The 26,282-nt window shown below is 42.5% G+C and overlaps 1 protein-coding gene across 2 annotated transcripts in view; it reads left to right on the plus strand.

Moving 5' to 3' along the window:
• Nucleotides 1–26,282, plus strand: part of scube1 (signal peptide, CUB domain, EGF-like 1) — a 591,791-nt gene that overhangs the window by 191,548 nt on the left and 373,961 nt on the right. For both annotated transcript variants that reach the window (XM_083632214.1, XM_083632215.1), the window contains exon 4: nt 2,169–2,303. In XM_083632214.1, coding sequence (XP_083488340.1) covers nt 2,169–2,303 — 135 coding nt within the window. The remainder of the gene's footprint in view (nt 1–2,168; nt 2,304–26,282) is intronic.

Genomic DNA, 26,282 nt, shown 5'->3' on the forward strand with positions numbered 1-26,282 from the left:
GACAGAGAATGTTATGGTAATAAATATACTTTCATTAAGACATCTTCCTGGACTCCTGGTTTCGATTCATTTGGTTTAGGCTATATCAGCTGTTATATATACATTTAGCGGATGAAGAGTGGTTAAAATTCCATTCTCTATCATACAGTATTAAAAATAACCATTGAACCCTCCCCGTTCATTTCACTTTTTGGCCTTCCACCCAAAAACACCTTCCTTTCTAAGCCCCAGAAAGATGCTCTGGCCTTTTCGATGTTAATAGCCAAGCAGCTGATTCTTATGGGATGGAAATCCACTCAACCACCCTCTCATGTACATTGGATGAGAGACCTAATGAGTTGCTTACATCTTGAAAAGATCAGATATACTAGACAAAACAAGGCAGATATATTTATTTCTCTCTGGAACCCATTTATTTCTCTTTTTTCCTCTCTCCCTGCTAGTGACCTCACTCCCGCAGTGGCTCCCCTAGTTAAAGTTCCTAGTCAATAGTCATAGTAAATATTCTTACAAATCTTCTATCGCACTACCAGAGATAACTCCTTTGTTTGTTTTTTGTTTTTGTTTGTTTTTTGTTTGTTTGTTTTTTTGTCTTAGATGTATGTATGAATCCATGTATGTAGTGTCCTCTAGTAAGAGAGTGGCGTCAGCGGAGGACCAAAATGCCAGACTCATTAGCCAATGAACAGCCAGGAATGGGTCTCGCGCTACTTTTGCATGCGAAAATAAAGCCGATAATGTACAATTTGATTCATTTCAAGGGATGAAAAACCCTTTCAAAGTACAACACTGTCTATTTTGTTGCAACTCGACAGTGCTGCTTTTTTTACTCAAGAGTTCCACTTTCTACTTCCTGGTAAAAAAAACTGGTCCATTGGAGTGAATGGAGATGTCGGAACTCTTCTATTATATGGCTCTGCATGTATGTATGTTCCTTTTTTTTCTTCTCCTTTGTTAATTGCTGTCAGGGTTGTGGGTGGGGGGAAGGGATTCTGTTATATTATTTTTTTAATGTCTTTTAGGTATAACCTGTTAGTTACTGTCGTCTGAGATCTCTCATTTTGTCTGGCTGAAAAAATAATAAAAAATTGATTTACAAGGAAAACTGCGCATTATCAGAGAAAGACGAAGATGAAAGGTTTCATATTTCCGATTCCGATTTATTTGAAAGTGTGAAGTGCACCCTGACCAACTTTGGAACACTGATCTATCTATCTTTCTTTCGTTCATTCTTTCTTTCGTTCATTCTTTCGTTCTTTCTTTCATTCTTTCTTTCTTTCTTTCTTGAGTGAGTGAGTGAGTGAGTGAGTGAGTGAGTGAGTGAGCTGGAAACATATAACACCCTTCACTGACTTCAGGGATCAAACACCGCCATGCTGCAAATACACGGAATACAGCCACGCTGGTGTGTGTGTGTGTGTGTGTGTGTGTGTGTGTGTGTCGCTAAACACACAGACACATGGGATCAACTTCAGACTAAATACTACACAAATTCATCCTGGTCAGGGATGGGGTTAAGGCGCGCACGCACACGCATACACACACACACGCACACACACACACACACACACACACACACACACACACACACACACACACACACACACACACACACACACACACACACACACACAGACACAGACACACACACACACACACACACACACACACACACACACACACACCAGCGTGGCTGTATTCTGTGTATTTGCAGCATGGCGGTGTTTGATCCTTGTTAAAGTCAGTGAAGGGTGTTATATGTTTCCAGCTCACTTCAGCTCCATCAAAATGGCCCATTGGTAATTTACGGAGCTTTCAGCAGCACAGTGGGGCCGTATAAACACGCTCGTGCACCAGCATGGGCACTCTCGTGCACCAGCATGGGCACTCTCGTGCACCAGCATGCACACGTGCACATAACACATTTACACCCTCACACGCACCGGGGGCCAGCAGTTTGATTCTGCCACCTACTGAGCTTGTTAGGACACTGTCTGCCCTGTGTGTGTGTGTGTGTGTGTGTGTGTGTGTGTGTGTGTGTGTGTGTGTGTGTCATCCCCTCTCATCAGGACTTTCCCGGCAAATAAACTCACACTGACACACGTTTGTTTATCTCTCTCTGTCTCCCCCCTCTCTCCCTCTCTCTACCTCCCCTCTCCCTCTCTCAGATGTGGATGAGTGTCTGGACAACAACGGCGGATGCCAGCAGGTGTGTGTCAACACCATGGGCAGCTACGAGTGCCAGTGCAACGACGGCTTCTTCCTCAGCGACAACCAGCATACCTGCATTCACCGCTCCGATGGTGAGTCAGAGAGAGAGAGAGAGAGAGATGGAGAGAGAGAGAAAGCGAGAGAGGGGAGAGAGACAGAAATTGAGAGAGAGAGAGAGAGAGAGAGAGAGAGAGGGAGAGGATGCCAAATGATTTGTGTGCTTTTCGCTTCTGCATATTGTTGAGTTGAGATGGAGTGGCAGTCCAGTATATGAAGGGAGTTTGTTTAAATACATTTGTGAGTAAATGGGTCAAGGTAGCTAATAACTTACTATGGTATGTTCAGTATGTTAGCAGGGCTGGTATTATTTTCACCTTGTGAGTACTTTGCCAGGTGTTTATATATCTGCCTGTCTGTCTGCTAATTGCAAGATGCAGCCAAAAATGTTTACAGATCAAAATGAAGGCAGAGTTCGAAAATGAGCATCATCCCCTCCCCCATTGCCCCCCCAACATACACACACACACGCACCCACACACTTTACGCCCCGGCCCACATTCGTTTTTAGTTGCGGGCATCGCGGCTGGGGTGATCCCATCGCAAGATGGTCTCTAGTTCTAGTGAGTCTTACTGTCATGCAGTATTTGTGGAGAATGACCCTACATTCAGACAGAAGGTGAGCTAAACTTTACAATGACCCTACATTCAGACAGAAGGTGAGCTAAACTTTACAATGACCCTACATTCAGACAGAAGGTGAGCTAAACTTTACAATGACCCTACATTCAGACAGAAGGTGAGCTAAACTTTACAATGACCCTACATTCAGACAGAAGGTGAGCTAAACTTTACAATGACCCTACATTCAGACAGAAGGTGAGCTAAACTTTACAATGACCCTACATCCAGACAGAAGGTGAGCTAAACTTTACAATGCCCTTACATTCAGACAGAAGGTGAGCTAAACTTTACAATGACCCTACATTCAGACAGAAGGTGAGCTAAACTTTACAATGACCCTACATTCAGACAGAAGGTGAGCTAAACTTTACAATGCCCTTACATTCAGACAGAAGGTGAGCTAAACTTTACAATGACCCTACATTCAGACAGAAGGTGAGCTAAACTTTACAATGACCCTACATTCAGACAGAAGGTGAGCTAAACCTTACAATGACCCTACATTCAGACAGAAGGTGAGCTAAACTTTACAATGACCCTACATTCAGACAGAAGGTGAGCTAAACTTTACAATGACCCTACATTCAGACAGAAGGTGAGCTAAACTTTACAATGACCCTACATTCAGACAGAAGGTGAGCTAAACTTTACAATGACCCTACATTCAGACAGAAGGTGAGCTAAACTTTACAATGACCCTACATTCAGACAGAAGGTGAGCTAAACTTTACAATGACCCTACATTCAGACAGAAGGTGAGTTAAACTTTACAATGACCCTACATCCAGACAGAAGCTGAGCTAAACTTTACAATGCCCTTACATTCAGACAGAAGGTGAGCTAAACTTTACAATGACCCTACATTCAGACAGAAGGTGAGCTAAACTTTACAATGACCCTACATTCAGACAGAAGGTGAGCTAAACCTTACAATGACCCTACATTCAGACAGAAGGTGAGCTAAACTTTACAATGACCCTACATTCAGACAGAAGGTGAGCTAAACTTTACAATGACCCTACATTCAGACAGAAGGTGAGCTAAACTTTACAATGACCCTACATTCAGACAGAAGGTGAGCTAAACTTTACAATGACCCTACATTCAGACAGAAGGTGAGCTAAACTTTACAATGACCCTACATTCAGACAGAAGGTGAGCTAAACTTTACAATGACATGCAAGTTAAAGCCCCCCTCCAGTCAGTTTTTCATTGATGTTGTTCTAAAACGGGCATCATCATGTGTGCATGCTGTAACAAAGCACGTCATCATCAGAGCTCTGGCTCATCATTTGCGCCAAAGATCGTCTGTTGGTAAGAACCGAAGGCTTATACCATATTCCACTGCAACATCATGGCTGGAGCACTGTTGTCCAAAATGGATAAGAGCCTTGATCCTACCTTCAATACGATCTTTGTCGCCCTTCCAGACGGCTGCCTCTATCGCCGAAAATGTTCATCTAAAAGGCATAATATTGTTATAAATATCAACAACCAGCCAACCGATATCAAAGCTGGTGGGCTTATATGGAAAAGATATGGAAAGAGCATAACTCAAACTGGTTAAAAGTGAGCAGCGTTGTTTAGTCAGAACGAATGGCCAGAACACTTCGTTAGCAAATGTATTGGCCTAGCTAACGTCAGATTGTATTCACTGTAATATTAAATATTGTATTTGTCTATGACACGTCCGCATACGTGAGCTTTGACAACCATAAAGTCTGACGTCAGCACCCGTTTCTAGTGTGTGACCACTTAAGACTTTGAGCCCAAAATAAGGTTATTTGTCAACAAAATACAGTGGCAAACACTTTGGCTAATTAGCAGAGCAGGAAAAAACACAGCTACACATGAAATATCTTAAACAAGGCTAGGTCGAAACCTAGCATATGGCCAGTGCAGAAAAGCGTTGATGAGCCTCATTGTTAATGTGGAGGGCTCTGTATCGCTCGTCAGATCTGCAATACGTCATTTTGTAGGCGCCACATGTTCCCGCCCCCTTCTAGGACGAAAACACAGCCTCTCCCCATTGATTTCAATGTAAAATAGCACTACCCCAGAAAATTATAGAAAAATAACAGAATCAATCTCGTTTATTAATGACCCCAAAACACCATGACATGACAATATATTACAACTCGCCTGGCCATAGAATGGGCAAGATACATCGGAAATATTACTTTGACCCATCTAAAATCATGTAACTCATGACCAGTCTCTGAGTGACCTACTCACCACCACGGTGTCCGCCTGTTGCTAATTATCTTGTTATTTCCATTAGTCTTTTGTGTTGCTGCCCTCGGCTCTGGTGAAATAAAATCGATCTCCTTGCTCAGCCTTAACATGACGGGTTTCAATTGTTTTGAGAGAGAAAAAGTCTGCTGCTCAGGAACCCTGCGTGTGTGTAACGTCGGCTCCGCTATGCCGGAGGCGGAGGTTTAGTGAAGCCGGTCTTGCCTGGTGAGAGGCCACCGGGGTAGCGGCTAAGGGCTTCCCTTCTCCCCCATGATCTCCCTGGCCCGTAGCTTGGCTTCCCTGGATTATATTTTGCCCATGTGTGGACAGTCTAGTCTTGATTATATTTTGCCCATGTGTGGACAGTCTACTCTGGATATTTTGCCCCAGGCCCGATTTTAGCCTGCTACATTAGGGTGGGCTGGTAAGGGGCAACTTTGGCAGTAGGTTGCCAGAGGTTGTGGGTTCTGGGATGGGGATTAAGTTGCATTATATTCTAATGAGTTAAGTGTAATGGGTGCACCAAATTGTTCCAGTAGGAGTCAGCCACCTACTTGTGACAGGTTGACAGATATGGGAAGATGTCATTATAATGTGGACCAACAACTTATTTTATTTACCTTTATTTACCTTATTTACCTTACAGATAATTTTATAATTTTACTAGTTTCAAATATTTGGGTTTTCAGGATGATATAACTTGTCGCAGAACATCAATTTTGGTTTATTTGGTAAAAGTGGAACTGTATTCCTTCTGGTTTTCTTCATTGTTCATGGTTTTTATGCCTCCGCCGGCGATAGCCAGGCCGGAGGCATTATGGATCCGGGTTGTCCGTCCGTCCGTACGTCCATACGATGTTTGTTAACGCGTTATCTGAGGAACGCCTTGACGGAATTTCATCAAATTTGCCTCAAACATCGACTTAGACTCAAGGATGATCTGATTAGATTTTGGTGGTCAAAGGTCAAAGGTCAAGGTCACTGTGACCTCTCGAATGCCATTTTCAAGCTTGTTAACGCGATATCTCAGGAATGCCTTGAGGGAATTTAATCAAACTTGTCTCAAACATCGACTTGGACTCAAGGATGATCTGATTAGATTTTGGTGATCAAAGGTCAAAGGTCAAGGTCACTGTGACCTCTCGAACGCCATTTTCAAGCTTGTTAACGCGATATCTCAGGAATGCCTTGAGGGAATTTAATCAAACTTGTCTCAAACATCGACTTGGACTCAAGGATGAACTGATTAGATTCTGGTGGTCAAAGGTCAAAGGTCAAGGTCACTGTGACCTCTCAAATGCCATTTTCCAGCTTGTTAACGCGATATCTCACGAATGCCTTGACGGAATTTCATCAAATTTGCCTCAAACATCGACTTAGACTCAATGATGATCTGATTAGATTTTGGTGGTCAAAGGTCAAAGGTCAAGGTCACTGTGACCTCTCAAACAACATTTTCAAGCTTGTTATCGCGATATCTCAGGAATGCCTTGACGGAATTTAATCAGACTTGTCTCAAACATCGACTTGGACTCAAAGATGAACTGATTCGATTTTGGTGGTCAAAGGTCAAAGGTCAAGGTCACTGTGACCTCTCAAACGCCATTTTCCAGCTTGTTAACGCGATATCTCACGAATGCCTTTGACGGAATTTCATCAAATTTGTCTCAAACATCGACTTGGACTCAAGGATGAACTGATTAGATTCTGGTGGTCAAAGGTCAAAGGTCAAGGTCACTGTGACCTCTCAAATGCCATTTTCCAGCTTGTTAACGCGATATCTCACGAATGCCTTGACGGAATTTCATCAAATTTGCCTCAAACATCGACTTGGAACTGATTAGACTTTGGTGGTCAAAGGCCAAGGTCACTGTGACCTCTCGAACGCCATTTTAAAGCTTGTTAGCCCAACATCTCAGAAATGCCGTGACGGAGTTTCATCAAATTTGCCTCAAACATCAACTTGGACTCAAGGATGAACTGATTAGACTTTCGTGGTCAAAGGTCAAGGTCACTGTGACCTCACGAATGCCATTCCCAAGTTCGTTAAAGCGATATCTCAAGAATAGCTTGATGGGATTTCTGCCAATTTGGCTCAAACGTCGACTTGGGTGCAAGGATGAAAGGATTACATTTTGGTGATCAAAGGTGAAGGTCACTGTGACCTCTCCAACGCAATTTTCAAGCTTGTTAACGCCATATCTCAGGAATGCCTTGACGGAATTTCATCAAATTTGCCTCAAACATTAACTTGGCCTCAAGGATGAACTGTTTACATTTTGGTGGTCAAACTTCAAGGTCACTGTGACCTCACGAACGCCATTCCCAAGTTGGCTCAAACATCGACTTGGACGCAAGGATGAACTGATTCCATTTTGGTTATCAAAGGTCAAGGTCACTGTGACCTTTTGAATGCCATTTTCAAGCTTGTTAACGCGATATCTCAGGAATGTCTTGACGGAATTTCTTCCAATTTGCCTCAAATGGCGATTTGGACTCAAGAATGAACTAATGGCGGAGGCATAAGTCCGCGTTGCGGTCGTTTCACTATAGAGTCTATAGTGAATGTTGCTATTAACTTGTGTTTACTTTTGCTACTAAACCAACATCAGGACATCCAAGCAAGTTCTGACAGAGAGCAATGCCATTGGACCGCGTTGGACAAACACATTTGCATATCCCCCAGCATGCATTGTTCCTTCCAAACTTTTGACAAGAAAGTAACCACATTAAATAAGTGGTTGGTGGAAATAATCATTAGCCTATTCTTAGTTAAACATGCAGTTTTGGAACATTCAATAAAGACAAATAAAAAATAGACTATGGCCCCTATTCTCCCACAAGCCTTCGGCGCTAAAACGGGCCTTAAACGCAAAAAAACGTGCCTTGCGCCTGCCTCGGGAAGATATCAACATGGCTTAACGCTGCCAAATGCGCTTTAGGCGGAATGGGCGTGGCGCACTCCCTGAATGGGCGAGAATGGGCGTTTCGGCGTTAAATACCGGCCTAATGATATCTTCCCACCTGGCGTAAATTTAGCGCTTTGCGCTTTTGAAAACCAGGCCTATTCAGTGCGCCGGTTGCGTGGAGCACTCCTCTGGCTCTCCTCTGTCACCCTTCTCTGTGTCACTCCCTCTCTCTTGCTCATATCAGTCTGACAGGCACAATACGACTCTCTCTCTCTGACTCCCTCGCTCAGACAGACACAACACACGTCCCATAGGAAAAAGAAGTTGTAAGTTCACTGCCTGTGAATGTCCCAGCATGCAATGGGCTACTCCATTTCGCTACTAAATAGCAACCAAATGAGCCGAAATAGATATAAAGGTAGAACTAAATAATGTGTAATGGTAACACAACCTACAATTGTAGAACATTTCAATATTGGACCAAATAAAACATCGAAGTGAAAACACCACCCTATGTGAAACATATATGTGACCTGCTCTGACCAAATCAGTCGCTTGTCGCGCTGGCTGTTTGTCTAGAAAACGCGATTTTATCAGAAAATATTTATTTCTCCTGTTTTGGGGTTTCATCAGATTATAGTAAAATAAAGCCTTGGCTTTCATTCTCTGTAAAGATTATTGTGAAATTCGACCGCTAAATATGTGACCTGCTCTGACCAAATCAGTCGCTTGTCGCGCTGGCTGTTTGTCTAGAAAACGCGATTTTATCAGAAAATATTTATTTCTGTTGTTTTGGGGTTTCATCAGATTATAGTAAAATAAAGCCTTGGCTTTCATTCTCTGTAAAGATTATTGTGAAATTCGACCGCTAAATATACTTTTGAAGCTCTTGAAGGTAGTGACAAAACTGAAAGTAAACTGCGCTGCTCTGAGCCTGCTGCTCTCTGCTGCGCGTGCAGCCTCACGTTGCCAGTTAAACGGGTGTGTCAGTACTTGCAAATGGTAGGCTATATTATAGACTACTCTAGGATTTAAAACGCTGTTTCTAAAGTTTGTCAGGGTTGTATTGTGGAGTTCTGTTATTGGTTTGTTATTTTAGACTAGTTTAGGCTGTTTATGTAACGTTTTAACCTCTTAAAAATCTGCCTCTTCGGGGGTTATGATAACGAACATGGCAACCCGTCTGCAGTCTCTCTCTCGCTCTCTCTCTCTCCCCTTGCTCTCTCTCTCTCCCCGCTGCAACGAGAGAGAGAGAGAGGGGGAGAGCAGCTGCGTAATTTCTGCATCCAGTGAAAGTCTGTCTGTCTGCCTGTCTGTTTGTCTGTCAGATTGATAGACTAATACTAGTCAGTAATCTGCGTGATAATGTTGCTTTACTTTTAAATTCAATTCACAGATGGCATTAGACTGAGCTAATTTCAGATTATTTGCCTCATAGCCTACTTTCAGCTGTCTGTCTCTCTGTCTCTACTCCAGAGCAGAAACGGGTCCGCTATAGATTCTTTGTTGCTGTTATTTGTAATAATTATTACAACAATTACAATTATTACTATTAATGTACAATTATTATCCTGCATGAATGTAGCCCTAATTACAAAAAATAATGTGGGTGGGGCGTCAGAGGATCTTCTGTCAGTTGGGTGTTACAGAACAGTTTGTATTGATAATAATAATAATAATAATAATAATAATAATAATAATAATAATAATAATAATAATAATTGATAGGACTTATATACCGCTTTTCTATGTAGCCTACTCAAATATGCTTATACATGAATATTTCCCTGGGGTTAAAGGCTGCATTACAGTAAAGTGATGCCATTTTCTGAATTTACCAGGCTGTTCTAGCTGGTCTATTAGTTGCCTTTACATAGGCTACTTTGTCATGATATCCACTGAGGTGTACTGAGATGTTATGTGTACCTGTTCAACCAACAAAAGTATCTATCTATCTGTATATTCGAATAGAAGACCAGGGGCCAAATGTAGTGTTAATTTGGGCGTAGAGCTTTTTTGGGCTTACACAGATTTCTACACATACAGTACATGCACAGTTTTATACATTTGGCCCCAGAAGTGGTTTATAGGGAAAGTCTCATCAAATCTGGCAAATTTATTTTCTAATCTAATATTAGAAAGTCCAGTTTCCAGGATTTTCCAAGTGGTTTCCAGGACCTTACCATGACCTACCCTAGATCATAACACACCACCATGCAAATGTACAGCCCACTCCAACCGGAGGTGGTTTCCAGACTTTACAAGTAGTTTCCAGGACTTTCAAGGTGGTTTCCATGACCTTCCCATGACCTTACCTGCATCATAACACACTGCCATACAAATTTACAGCCAAATTTAACTTGGGGAAGTGGTTTCCAGGACTTTCCAAGTAGTTTCCAGGACTCTCCAGGACTTTCAAGGTGGTTTCCATGACCTGCTCATGACCTTCCACGGATCATGACACACTGCCATACAAATTTACAGCCAAATCCAACCTGGGGAGGTGGTTTCCAAGACTTTCCAGTGCTTTCCAGGTAGTTTCCAGGACTTTCCAGGTGGTTTAAAGGACTTTCCAGGTGGTTTCCATGACATTGCCATTACCTCCCCAGGATCATAACCAGTGTTTGGAATAACGCCGTTTAAAAGAACGGCGTTAGGTAACGCCGTTATTTTTTCAGTAACGGGGTAATCTAACTAATTACTGTTTCCGTCGTTACAACGCCGTTATCGTTACTGAACGCTAAATGCGGTGCGTTACTATGAAATGATTGAGTAAACTACCCGTAGCCTACACTAGTGTTGTCAAGTGAGGAGACCGGGTGGGTTATAACGAGATAAACGATTATGATTGGCTAAGGCAGAGTCATGTGTTTCATGGTAGCCAATCGGAGCCAGTGTTACACACGAGCCAGGAGTCAGGACACGGGCGACACACACACACACACAGACACACCAAACAGATTTGAGGAAGCAGCAGAAACGGCGAGTCCGGAGTAGAGAGCTGCGCGGGGCTGAAATTTCGGCCCGAGCCCTCCCCGGCCCGTGACATGCAGACCCGTGCCCGATCCAGCCCGTTGCGAGGCCCGAAGCCAATATTACGATATAATGACACATCTCTCTCCCTCTCTGTTCCGCGTGCTGCGTCGCCGTGCGGCCGTCCTGCGCAGCCTCTCTCTGTCTGTCTCTCTGACTCTCTCTCTCTCTCTGTGTTCGGGAGCTGTCCGCTCGCTGTACATGGACGGACAGGGTCTGTGTGTGGCTATGGGAGTGTCTGTTCACTCCTCCTCTTTGTCTGACTGTGCTCCGCTGTGTAAAATCAAGCGAGTACGCTAATACAACATTATTTAATTGAATTATTGAAACGGCCCGACCCCGGACCTATTAATTAAAAATAAATAAAAAACAAGCCCGGCCTCGGCCCGTTTTGGTCGGCCCGAGGGGCCCGTGAGGGTACCCTCAGGTTTGCAGCAATCCATACAAATTTGGCATTTTCAAGGTGGAGATAACGCAAATAGTTACTTTCCCTGGTAACTAGTTACTTTTATTATAGAGTAATTCAGTTACTAACTCAGTTACTTTTTGGAACAAGTAGTGAGTAACTATAACTAATTACTTTTTTAAAGTAACGTTCCCAACACTGATCATAACACAGTGCCATACAAAATTTCAGCCCAATCCCACCTGGTGTGTGGGCATGCACATGCAGACAACTTCAAGAAAAGATGTTTATGTCTCAGAATTAACGTCAAACTTTGAGGCCGTTTTTCTCAAAAACACAGTTTGGAAACAGTCGCGACATAAAGGGGTGTATCTCCCTCAATTGTTGGACTACAAAGATAATTTTGATATCCCCAGAAAGCTGAGAGTCTCCTCTTTCCAACGGTGTATACAACTCAAAATGTATTTTGGGGTCAATGTGACTGATTTTGTCAGAGCAGGTCACATATACTTTTGAAGCTCTTGAAGTTGAAGTCAAAAGTGAAAGTATACTGCGCTGACAGGCTGCTGCTCTCTGCGTTCAGTCTGCACGTGCAGCGCAGCCCTCCTCACATTGCCAGTTAAACGGGTTTGGAGGTACTTGCAAATGGTAGGCTATAGACTACTCTAGGATTTAAAACGCTGTTTCTAAAGTTTGTCAGGGTTGTATTGTGGAGTTGTGTTATTGGTTTGTTATTTTAGACTAGTTTAGGCTGTTTATGTAACGTTTTACCCTCTTAAAAATCTGCCTCTTCGGGGGTTATGATAACGAACATGGCAACCCGTCTCTGCTGTCTCTCTCTCTCTCTCCCCTTGCAAGGGGAGAGAGAGAGAGAGCAGCTGCGTAATTTCTGCATCCAGTGAAAGTCTGTCTGTCTGCCTGTCTGTCTGTCTGTCTGTCAGATTGATAGACTAATACTAGTCAGTAATCTGCATGATAATGTTGCTTGACTTTTAAATTCAATTCACTGCCTGAATTGAACTGGCATTAGACTGAGCTAATTTCAGATTATTTGCCTCATAGCCTAGGTTAGTTTCAGCTGTCTGTCTCTCTGTTCCTACTCCAGAGCAGAAACGGGTCCGCTATAGATTCTTTGTTGCTGTTATTTGTAATAATTATTACAACAATTACAATTATTACTACATTAATGTACAATTATTAGCCTGCATTAATGTAGCCCTAATTACAAAAAATAATGTGGGTGGGGCATCAGAGGATCTTCTGTCAGTTGGGTATTACAGAACAGTTGGTATTGATAATAATACTAATAATAATAATAATAATAATAATAATAATAATAATAATAATAATTGATAGGACTTATATACCGCTTTTCTATGTAGCCTACTCAAATATGCTTATACATGAATATTTCCCTGGGGTTAAAGGCTGCATTACAGTAAAGTGATGCCATTTTCTGAATTCACCAGACTGTTCTAGCTGGTCTATTAGTTGCCTTTACATAGGCTACTTTGACATGATATCCACTGAGGTGTACTGAGATGTCATGTGTACCTGTTTAACCAACAAAAGTATCAATCTATCTGTATATTCGAATAGAAGACCAGTGTTAATGTAGTGTTAATTTGGGCGTAGAGCTTTTTTGGGCTTACACAGATTTCTACACATACAGTACATGCACAGTGGTCGTGGTTTATAGGGAAAGTCCCATCAAATCTGGCAAATTTATTTTCTAATCTAATATTAGAAAATACATTTGCCAGATTTGATATGATGGCTCATTTGAAATGCTGTAAATTAAATCAATGAATGAAATAGATAAACTTAATTTGAGGTCTTAAATTCAGAAAGTCCAGTTTCCAGGATTTTCTAAGTGGTTTCCAGGACCTTACCATGACCTACCCCAGATCATAACACACCACCATGCAAATGTACAGCCCACTCCAACCAAAGGTGGTTTCTAGACTTTACAAGTAGTTTCCATGACTTTCCAGGTGGTTTCCAGGACTTTCAAGGTGGTTTCCATGACCTTCCCATGACCTTACCTGCATCATAACACACTGCCATACAAATTTACAGCCAAATTTAACTTGGGGAAGTGGTTTCCAGGACTTTCCAGGACTTTCCAAGTAGTTTCCAGGACTTTCCAGGTGGTTTCCAGGACTTTCAAGGTGGTTTCCATGACCTGCTCATGACCTTCCATGGATCATGACACACTGGCATACAAATTTACAGCCAAATCCAACCTGGGGAGGTGGTTTCCAAGACTTTCCAGTGCTTTCCAGGTAGTTTCCAGGACTTTCCAGGTGGTTTAAAGGACTTTCCAGGTGGTTTCCATGACATCGCCATTACCTTCCCAGGATCATAACACAGTGCCATACAAAATTTCAGCCCAATCCCAACTGGTGTGTGGGCATGCACATGCAGACAACTTCAAGAAAAGATGTTTATGTCTCAGAATTAACGTCAAACTTTGAGGCCGTTTTTCTCAAAAACACAGTTTGGAAACAGTCGCGACATAAAGGGGTGTATCTCCCTCAATTGTTGGACTACAAAGATAATTTTGATATCCCCAGAAAGCTGAGATTCTCCTCTTTCCAAAAGTGTATACAACTCAAAATGTGTTTTAGGGTCAATGTGACTGATTTTGTCAGAGCAGGTCACATATGTCATCCTGGGCCTATATATATCCCTCGTCGATTTAACATGATTTAGATAAGTGACAGCGTAACGCGCTTCTACTGTCATTTGCTATACTGTGATGTCTGCTCCAATAACTTGGCCCTACTTCACATTTAGTTTTACAATAAAAACACATTTCTGCAATGACTTTACATAATGTAGGCTATATTTATGTGCATCATCCTACCTGCAGCAGGGGAGAGAAAACGATATCTTTCTGGACAAACTTTCACCAATCTAATTAATCTCATCATATAGGGATAGGCTCTATTTTTCTAGCTGATGCGTTTAGAACATTCTTTTCACTTTGATCTTGCTATAGTGTAGCGTATTCACATGCTTGCAGTATTTAAACTGCAGTTAGATTGGTTTGAGAAGCATAATAATATGGAATAATAGCCTATATATGGAGACAGACAGACGGGATGAAGGGGGGGGGGGAGCAGAGCGCTTGGCTTTGTCTGGTTTTACTGGACTAATCCGTGGAATTGGAGCTTAAAAGGCAAGCGTGTGACTCTTTACTGCACTTCTCCAATGAGCAGGGGGTGCATAATTTTACGCTTAAAAGGCGTGGTTATAATGGTTGAGGCTGCGTGTAGCGCCGGCACCAAGATATCGAGTGCGCTGGTCCACACCCACTAATCTGGGCTGCGCCAGGCCTTAAACGCAGTTTCTACGCCGATTGCAACGATAGGGCCCTATGACTGGACACCCTAAGTGACTGGACACTAGGGATGCACGGGCCGCAGTTATAACCGCACTGACCGCGAATATCCCGCCCCGGGCAGGATCATAAAAATAAACATTCTGATTAATAGCGGATGGGTTGCGGGCGGTTGAAACGATGTATCATTAATGAGGAACAATAATATTAATTACGTTCTCTAGTCTATGAACGTACTTTAAGCTACATTTTTCGTCAGGCACATTCTTAGTCGCCTATTGTAGGTCCCCCAAAGGACCCACGGCCGTAAACACAACAAGAGCCATGTGCTAGGTCGCTACACTCCACTTTTCGTCCATATATGGTCAATGATGTCACCCTCAAAAAGGAATCTCCGCTGAAGAGAAGACGCGTTCGTATTTTCCCATACAATGAGGCAATCCAGCAAACTAAACTTAAAGCTATAGCATTAGCCAAGTAAACTACATGAGGGCAAGTGGTGGACTGGACATAATACAGGATGGAAGTTTATTTGGAGTCTTGGACTGCAGCGATCGCACCAACGGCAGCAGAAATTGTAAGTTTGCTCCTTTTATAGCGTTTTATAGCGTTTATATCGTCGGGTGCATGGCGGGCGCGGATCTATAAATAGTATGAAATAATTTGCGCGGATTTATGGCGGGCGGACGGTTCATGCATACACGCGGATTAGGATGGCATAAAAGCTCATCCGCGCATCTCTACTGGACACCCTAAGTCAGGGGTGGCCAAACTACAGCCCGTGGGCCAACTGCGGCCCGCTGCCCGTTTTTAAGTGGCCCGCCATGAATTTAGCAAAAAAATATATATATTTATTTATTTATTTTTATTTTTGCTAAAAAAGTTTTTCCGTTTTTCTGTTTAAAACGGAAAATGAAAACGAAAAAACGAAAACTGAAAAACAAAAAAATTAAGAAAAAGAAACAAAAACAAAAAAACTGATTTCCCCCATTTTGTTTTTTCAATTTAGAACCATTGAAAATGGGTTATACTTGAGTACTCTGACCTGGTCTATTTATTTTTAAACATTTTTAATACTGAATGAATGTTTAATACTAATGTTATGTTCAATTATCTCTGTCTTAACCTGTTGGCACAGGAAAAGAAAAATTGAAAACATACAGAAATACCCATTGTAATAGGTACTGTAAGCACATCAATAAACTATGTGTCATATTTACTGTATTTTGGTAGAAATTAAAATTTTGATAGCACAAGGGTTTTCTGGTCCAATCTTTTTGCAGTGAAAACTGCCGCGCTTAATATTGTTTGACTCCTTATATTTTTCTGTATGCGGCCCACAACCAAAAAGGTTTGGCCACCCCTGCCCTAAGTGATACACACATGTTATGAGAGTGGTATATACCGTAAATTCCGGACTATAAGCCGCGGCTTTTCCCCCGTTTTTTGGCCCTGCGGCTTATATAACGGTGCGGCTTATCTATGGATTTAAAAAAAAAAAAAAAAAAAAATCTCTCTTTTTTAGCACTCTTTCTAACTATAAATCCACTTCTGTTTTAATTTCCTCTCTTGCCCTCTTTTCACCACACCGCGGACACTGTGTGCACTGTAAAAAAGAACACAGGTGGTGTTGTGTTATGTTGTTTTGTTGAAATGTTAATAAATGGGAGCTTCCTCAAACAGCCATCTCTTTCCCGACAATCCCCTCTGTGCATGAACCCTTACATATGGTAATTAAACATTAAAACACAATTAAAAAAAAAAAAAAAAAAAAAAAACATTAAAACACCTGCGGCTTATAGTCCGGTGCGGCTTATATATGTAACAAACAGGCAATTTTGCTGCTGCGGCTTATACTCCGGTGCGCCTTATAGTGCGGAATTTACGGTATATCAGTTTCAGTGAATTGTTAGTTCCTTGCTCTGCTCTCCCCTAAACAACCATGTCCAACCCTGTGTCACCCCATATCATGCTGTTCTGTGAATCTGTGTTTTCCAAGTACGTGGTGTGTCGAAGGGACAAAATAGCGGCAAGGAAGGGACAAAATAGCGGCATGCGATTAACGCGATTAAAATAATAATAATGCAGACTCGCTATTCATGGGCCCTTGACAGCTCTGGGCCCGCCGATCCTTACGCCAGTGGCGACAGTTGAGTCTGTCTCAGAGCTCTGTGTTTCTGAGTCGAGAGGACTTTGGAGGCGGCCTGAAGCTCAGTGCCCACCCAATCAGAAGCTAGAATCGCTACTGGTATTTTCTGTGCAATTTTTCAATTGGCTGGGGGTGAAAATAAACATATTTTCCTAACTTTTGATTGGGTGGGCAAGACTCATGTCTGGGTGGTCATTGCCCACCTCTGCCCATGGCTGAAATCGGCCTCGTTTTGCCCATGTGTGGACAGTCTAGTCTGGATTATATTTTGCCCATGTGTGGACAGTCTAGTCTGGATTATATTTTGCCCATGTGTGGACAGTCTAGTCTGCATTATATTTTTGCCCATGTGTGGACAGTCTACTCTGGATTATACTTTGCCCATGTGTGGACAGTCTAGTCTGGATTATATTTTGCCCATGTGTGGACAGTCTACTCGGGATTATATTTTGCCCATGTGTGGACATTCTAGTCTGGATTATATTTTGCCCATGTGTGGACAGTCTAGTCTGGATTATATTTTGCCCATGTGTGGACAGTCTACTCTGGAATATATTTTGCCCATGTGTGGACAGTCTAGTCTGGATTATATTGTGCCTATGTGTGGACAGTCTTGTCTGGATTATATTTTGCCCATGTGTGGACAGTCTAGTCTAGATTATTTTGTGCCTATGTGTGGAGAGTCTTGTCTGGATTATATTTGGCCCATGTGTGGACACCAGAGGAGGTTTTTCCAGTGAGGCATTGGAGGATGGTCCTCCTCTATTAGATTGGGGATTTTATATAAAAAAAATATTATCATTTTTTTTTTTTTTTTTTTTTCATTTTTCATTTTTCATTTTTCATTTTTCATTTTTCATTTTTTTTTATAATAAAATATCAATCAAATGTGTTTTTTCTTATGTGCAGACACTCATTTTTTCATTCATTATATTCTTATATGCTTAAAATCTTCAACAACAGTGACCTGAACTGAACTGAACTGAGCTCCATGCAGAGAGTCATTCTGGCCCTGGTCCCAGCATGGGGGAGGGGATTAAAAAAACATTCGCCCTGTGGGCGTTTATTTATTTGGTAATTTATCTAATGAAAAAATAAGATTGGTTGAAACACACTTGCAATTCACAGAGAACACGAGAGTGATATGTTTTCCAACGAATCAGATTGAGCTGGAAGTTTGCACGCCCTTAGCCCGGCCGGTGAAACCAGGTGAAATCTAATTGGTTGTTGGTTGGATAGATTGCTGACATTGATTGACATTCTGTATTGTCCAATGCTGAATAGCCTACGTCTGAAAATCTTGTTGAATCCGCTCCATTGGAAATGCAGGAAATGAAGATCTGACAGGCTAATAGATAGATTTACAGACAGTAGCACCTATATTTTCCCCTTTCTCTTTTCCTATGTTTTATATTATCAAGCAGTAAGTTAGCTCACAAGGCAGACAGTCGTTGCATTGTATTACGCGGAGTTTAGAGAGGGCAGCGTGGTACACACGGAGGACAGAGGCTCAGAAGCAAACACTGGGATAATTTAACCTCATCGGCTGCACTCGCACCGGCTACAGACAGCAGGATATTCAAGTAAGTCAATTCAGTTCGAGTTATCTGGGTCTTCTACTAAATTCGGCGTCCACCGAGCAGTGCTACTTTTTCGTATTATATTGTTTTATGCTGAATAGCCCGCCATTTGGCGATCTTAAACTCGCACATTTTTTAACTGAATTTGGCAGCGTGGAACGAAACACGCAATTTGCAATTTGCATAGCAAATTGCAACGAAACATGCAATTTGCATGTTTCGTTATTAAACGAATCTTGTAGCCTATGTTGGACGTAGTGAAGTGTTTTTGATTGATTTGTTCATCCATCAAGCCTTTTACTGACAGACTAACTAGCCTAAATATCTTGCTTTATTTTGAGGTGCATTACTGCTCAGCCAGAAATTATTCCCACTTCAACTCTCTTTCTCCTGGGTGCGCCTAACGTTAAAATGCACCAGATGACAATCCATCTTAATTTTGTCCTCAATCTGCATTGAAAATGTGTGAAAATTCACCTTCTTGCAACAGTTGTAGCCTAAGCTAGTGGTTTTCAAAGTGGGGTCCCCAGCAAAAAGGGGGGATTAATCTATGTTCACTATAATTCCATCCATAAGTAACACAATCACAGAATGTATGACTATTTTGGTCATGGGTTTCATATGTCTGTGATAAAACATCTAAAAGCAAAACTCTTATCAGATGGGGGACCCTGGAACAAAATCCTATCTATATGGGGGTGCGTGGTGTAATTTGTGTGATTGAATTAAACTGAAATTAAGTTTGATGTTGCCTGCTGTAACAGTGTGGATCTATAAAGCGGTCTGTAGCCTAATAATTTCTATTGATCTTGTTTCCTTGAAGGAGACTGGTGCTGCTATTGAGATTACATTAGGGTATAGGAGTGACATATTTGGGACCCGTTTCTGGCCTACCTTGATGAGGTTAGGGGCGGTGGGTGACTTGCTCAGCTGGTTTGTCTTGGCCCCTTGTATAACCCATATGCTTTTATAAGCATGTAAGCACCCTTATATGGGTGGTAGCACCATATTATAATTGTCAATCAATAGTAGGCTATGCTTTGCTTTGTTTTCCAGCTGTGTCTGAGCTTTTGTTTTGTTTGTATGTTTTGTATGTTTATTTCTCTCGTTTGTATGTTGTTAAAATCTGTCTTCAAACTGCAAAAGAGAAGAAAAAAAAAGGCCCAAATTTTTTTCAAGTGTACATCAAGTTTTAATCAAAACATTGATGTCACAGGTAGGCTGTATACCATAATATATCATGAATCTATGTGAATAAATAGATTTATATAAATAGTAATCACAGCCTAATGCATAGAGATAAATCCTGAAACCTTCTCGCAACAGTTCTAGCCTAAGCCAGTGGTTTTCAAAGTGGGGTCCCCAGCAAAAAGGGGGGATAATCTATTTTCACTATAATTCCATGCCATCCATAAGTAACACAATCTAAGATAGTGTAGAAGTGAGTAACTAGGCTAATTATAACCGTAACAGCACAAATAATTGACAAAAATCTCGAAATAAATATACAGTATTTACTCTGAGAAATGAAATAATGAGAAAAGGAACAATTATTGATGGTTAAAACTGAATAATGACATCACAACAGTCTAATCCTAATGCTAATTTAAAGTCCCTGGAAACCAAAATCCACAAAAACGTTCTAACTATGTTATTTAGGGTCTTATGTTAGTAATTTTGTGCCTCCGAAATTATTATACATTACTTTCAACCCAAAGCCTTAAAATCGCCACTTTTCTACAAGATTCTACAAAGTACTTCCTCATTGAAGACAGCAGCGCGTGAGGTGCTAAAACGCAGGAGCTTATGACGTCATAAGCTCTATATAACCTTTGTACACGCGCGCAATCCGCACCCACCTATGGCAAGTCCGTTCTTTGCCCCCAGTGACAGCGCTCCCTCGCTGTCCGTCTCCCTCTGTGTGTGTCTGCCAAGCGCTATGCTTGTGAGATTAGCAAGGTGTCGGGTTTCAGCCAGGCCATGTGCTTCTCTCTCTCTCTCTCTCTCTCTCTCTCTCTCTCTCTCTCTCTCTCTCTCTCTCTCTCTCTCTCTCTCTCTCTCTCTCTCTCGACTAGTGAGAGAGAGCGAGAGACACACAGGCTGGTGGCTCTCTCACACACACACACACACACACACACACACACACACACACACACACACACACACACACACACACACACACTCGCAAGTGCTGTGTAACTTGATCTCTTTCTCCGTTTCCCTCCCCCCCCTCTCTCTCGCGCTCTCTCTCTCGGAGGAGATAAATGTCCCTGCTGCAGACGGACACGCCCACACATTCCGCGGGAGAAAGTACACTCTAAAAAATAATGAAATCTCATGCGTTTTGCCACACCTGTCAAACCTAAATTTATATACTTTGCAACGTTCATCATCGTTCAAATTTGGCTGGTAGCTTATTAACATAGGGTCCTGTGATGTGATGAACTCAAAATGCTAAATAATAAAGAAATATTTCTGGTTTCCAGGGACTTTAAAATGAGATTTGGGCGTTTTGGGCAAAAACTGCTTGTGGGTGAGAGTATCAGCAGCAGAGCAGACGTCATATTTTCCCTGGGACCGCCTCAGGTGCCAGGTGCTGTTCCGTCCTGTAGTCCTCTCACTGGGTGCTAATGCAATGCTCCTCACTGGGTGGAAAGCTAAGAGGCTTGACAGCATGGGAAACATGGCAAATACACACACATACATGCGCGCGCGCGCACACGAGAAAAAAAAACTGCCCAATTTTCTTCCGCCGGCGACCGAAGGAAAGGTCGCCGCGCTAGTGTCCTCCCCTATTTCCAAGCTCACCGGCCACCACTGGTGGACAGTCTACTCTGGATTATATTGTGCCTATGTGTGGACAGTCTAGTCTGGATTATATTTTGCCCATGTGTGGACAGTCTAGTCTGGATTTTGACACTTGGGTAGCTCCTCTCCTCGGGTTGCTGGAGCACAGATCTTCCTCCACAGGGCCTTCACTGGAGGAGTGCTCTGAGACACCCAAATAGAAAGCGTGTTTTCTCTCTGGAAACCCCATAAACCAGCCTGTGAATATCTGCCCTTCTCTCTCCCTCTCTCCCTCTCTCTCTCTCCTCACCTCTTATATAGATCCTTTGCAAAAAATTTGAATATCATGGAAAAGTTAGTTTTTTTCCATAATTCCTTTCAAAAAGTGAAACTTTCATAGATTATAGATTCATTACACACAAAGTGAAATATTTCTAGCCTTTATTTGTTTCATTTTTCATAATTTTGGCCTACAGCTCCAGAAAACCCCCAAAACAGTATTTCAAGAAATTAGAATAGTGTGAAGAAAATCACCAGTTACCTCTCAGTTATGACTGACTTTAGCCTCAGTCCACTCCCTCTGAATCTCCGCCAAATTTTTGAATCGTCTTTGCTTGACAATCCGCTGAAGCCCACGGTTATCCATGTTATTTCCATGATATTCTTTTTTTTTAAAGGATCTGTATACTTATATTATACTTACCGTAAATTTCGGACTATAAGCCGCGGCTTTTTCCCCGTTTTTTGGCCCCTGCGGCTTATATAACGGTGCAGCTTATCTATGGATTTTTTCAGCAAACGGCCACTCGGTGACCTCCAAAATCGATGGATTTTACAGGTTACACAGCTTCATCTGCACATTTTATGTGCATTGCTTTGCTGCTTGTTTTTTCGATTATTTTTTTGTAAAGCACCTTGAATTGCCTTTGTGTATGAAAGGTGCTATATAAATAAAATTTGACTTGACTTGACATCATTTGGCGGAAATCAACCGGCATCACGGTGAACATGGCGCTCAGCTAGACAGCTGCTACACCAGACCAAACAATATGTTTTAGCGATCTGATCTAAAATGAAGAAGGTGACCAGAACCAACTGAATAACTTTAAAGAGTGGGGCGAATGTCTGCTGGAAGAAGCACAAGACTGAAAACCAGTAAGCAGAAAGAAAAGAGACGAAGCAATCACCGCCATGAATGAGGAAATGACTCACCTGCTGGAGGCTGGAGATACACGGCTTGGGCTTAACTTTTACTCCGTGAAACACTATCGATTAAGTCCGACATCGCTCAGAGGTTTTGAGCAGCTTGAAAACAAGTTTGAAAACGTGCAGAAGTCCATCCACTCACTCACTAAAGAAAATAAGGCAACCGTGAACAGAGTTTCTAATGCGGAAAAGCGCATCAGCGCACTGGAGGACAAAAACAACACAGTGAGTCCGAAAATGGATAAAATGCAAAAACAAATCGAAACCCTGCACACGCAGGTTGATGACTTAATCAGCAGGAGTAAAAGAAATAACATTCGCCTGATCAATGTAAAAGAGGAGCTGAGATTGGTGACATGGACGCTTTCCTTGGCAAAATCCTGTGTTACATCCTGGACCTGAAGGAAGGCGAGAAACCACAGTGGACAGGGCACACCGGGCGCCTCGGCCACGTCCAGACCCCGGCCTGACACCGAGGGCCATCTTCATCCGCCTACTCCGCTGGCCCGACCGTCAACTCATCCTCCAGGCTGCGGGGAAGAAGCCTCTTCCCCGCAGAAGGGTACGCGCTTTTTCGTCCGGCAGGACCTCTCCGCGTTGGTGCAACAGAAACGCGCAACATACAACAGCATCATCGAAAAGGTTAAAGTCAATGGATATCGCTTTGGCGTACTGTACCCAGCGAGACTCGTCATAACCATTGATGGACAGCGGCGGAACAAGAGCTCAAAGTGAAACTGCCGAATATCTTTTGAGTTGGACTGGTCAATAGTACTGTGAGTAACTAAAATAAAAAAATAAAAAACGGAATTCTCTCTTCTTTAGCACTCTTTCTAACTATAAATCCACTTCTGTTTTAATTTCCTCTCTTGCCCTCTTTTCACCACACCGCGGACACTGTGTGCACTGTAAAAAAAAACACAGGTGGTGTTGTGTTATGTTGTTTTGTTGAAATGTTAATAAATGGGAGCTTCCTCAAACAGCCATCTCTTTCCCGACAATCCCCTCTGTGCACGAACCCTTACATATGGTAATTAAACATTAAAACACAATTAAAAAAAAAAAAAAAAAAAAAAAAAAAAACATTAAAACACCTGCGGCTTATAGTCCGGTGCGGCTTATATATGTAACAAACAGGCAATTTTGCTGCTGCGGCTTATACTCCGGTGCGGCTTATAGTGCGGAAATTACGGTACTTATATTATATTATAATATATATATATATATATATATATATATATATATATATATATATATATATATATATATATTTATACAACAGTTAGTTCCGGCCGGGCAATTTGATTGGACAAGAGGGATCCTACCAGTGCCAATATTTCATGATAATGCACTGGCGCTTCACTGTGTGTAGATCACTCCTCTTCACAGCTGCTGTAATCAACAATGTCGTGCTGTTGTTGTCTAATATCGGCACTGCTGTGATTATCTTCGGCACTCGGCCTGCGGCCTCGTGCCTACGACCGAATCACAGCAGTGCCGATATTAGCCAACAACCGCACTCCCTCTCGTGTGATTTTGCTTACCGTATATATATATATAATATAATATATATATATATATATATATATGTGTTTTTTTTTTACATCAAAGTCGTCGCTGTGTCAACATATGTAATTCCTGCTCCTGTCATAGGGATGATCTTCGGTGAGTAAACAGGCGGTAAGGTTGCTTGTGGTAAACAGGCAGTAAGGTTGCTTGTGGTAAACAGGCGGTAAGGTTGCTTGTGGTATTCGTACCCTCCAAGTCCTGCCCCCCCCCCCCCCCCTCCCCTTCCCTTCCCTTCCCTTCCCTTCCCTTCCAAAGGCCCTCAATCGGACGCTTGTCTCCTCTCGCCTCTCCTGGACAGGAATAGCAGCAGCATCCGAGTGTCCCAGTGGACTCTCCATGCACGTTTATTTTCATCTAACACACACACACACACACACACACACACACACACACACACACACACACACACACACACACACACACACACACACACACACACACACACACACACACACACACACACACACCCCTTCCTCTCTTCTTCCATCATGCTCTCTCTCTTTTTTTCCATGTCTCCTCTCCTCTCATCTCTCCTTGCCTCCATTCCTCCCTCCTCCTGCCTCTCTCTCAGCGATGACAGGTTTCCACCTCGGACCTGATTATGACCCCTCACTCTCCCATTCATTTTAAGTCCAGTGGATTTTGTGTCTATTTTCTGCCCTGTGAACATTTATTTCTGTCTTGTGTAGCTCCTACCTGTGGATCGGACATAGATTGTATTCAAATATGGAGGGAGCCACCATGACATCACCCATTGGTTTCTGGACTTCCGATTTGAAGCCTTGAGTTCCACATTGTGACCGTCGCCATCTTGGTTTTCTTGGATAGATAGCTAGATAGATTTATTTGATAATCAGTTTAAAATGCCATACATCGAATGTACATGCAATTCTAAAAAGGCATCAAGGATAACACAAAAAGTTTTTTTTTTTTTTTTTTTTTCCATTGTAGTCCTTGCATACAGTACATTAAATATACAGACATAGCACACACACATATACTGTAGTTTCATAATAAAATTAGGCTATGATCTAGTACTAAAACTAAAATTACTCTATTACAGCAGCCAGAATTGGACCCAGAACTGATCATATTTGGACGAGAAGAGCTGTAGCACCTGCTATTGGTCTGTGATCGGTGAGTTGCGCGATCACTGGACAGGCGACCTGTCACACCCCAAAACATAGTCTGCTTTATCATCTATTTTACTCTAAATGGGATCATAACTTACAAAATGAACATCATGCTCAGGCCCGTAGCCAGACTTTTAGAAATACCAAGCTCATTTTACCGTGGTGGGGGGGGGGGGGGGGGGTCAGGGGGGGCTGTGCCCCCCTTGAGTTTTTTTTGTCATTTTTAAAGCCAAATGCTTCAATCTGGTGCACTTTGACAGCAAAATGTAGAGGCTAGATCTATAAAGAACTACACACATGATAGCAGTAGTAGCCGCCCTCCCGCCCACCGCACTGCTAGGCTTCATTCATTCATTTTAACTCATTGAGTGCCAATGACGACTTTAGTCGTCAATTCGGATAGTAACGTAGAGTGCCAATGACGACTAAAGTCGTCAATTGCGTTTTTTGACGGTGGGAGGTGGATCAAAGCCAGATCCATCTCCTGTGAAAGTATGGTGCATGTTGAATGTGTAAAAGCTATTTTAGGGACCCATTAGGTGGCGACAGTGCTCTCCAGATTAGAGAAAGGCGAGGAAAAAAGAGAGAAGAAGTCATGAGGAAACGGAAATCGCATGAAGCATAACGTTAGCTGTGCCTGTGAACAGCAGTCAATCTGCTGCCACAATTGAGCCCCTCCGTCTCCGCTGCGATAGCCCCTCCATATGATTTAGTTGCCGACACCAGCGTCTTTCTGAAAAGTTACATTATTCTCAGCTGGGAGCCGGCTGTGAAAAAGCGGGGGGATGCAGCGCACTTTTCAGTGCAGACAGAGCAAATGCAGAGCAAGCAGCAGAGCCCCAGAGACACTCCCACGGAGGAGGAGGAGGGGGGTGGGGCACGCAGGGCAGTATACAACCATTAACAGTAAACACAGACCCAGACAGCAGCAGGCTCGATAGACAGAGAGACAGGCAAACAAGCTAGAATATCTGATGCCCACCAGCAGTAAATCAAGACCAGCAAGAAGGTGTAGGGTCTGCGCACGCAGGGGCCAG

Source organism: Poromitra crassiceps (assembly GCF_964638095.1).
Source record: "Poromitra crassiceps genome assembly, chromosome: 2".
Lineage (NCBI taxonomy): Eukaryota > Metazoa > Chordata > Actinopteri > Beryciformes > Melamphaidae > Poromitra > Poromitra crassiceps.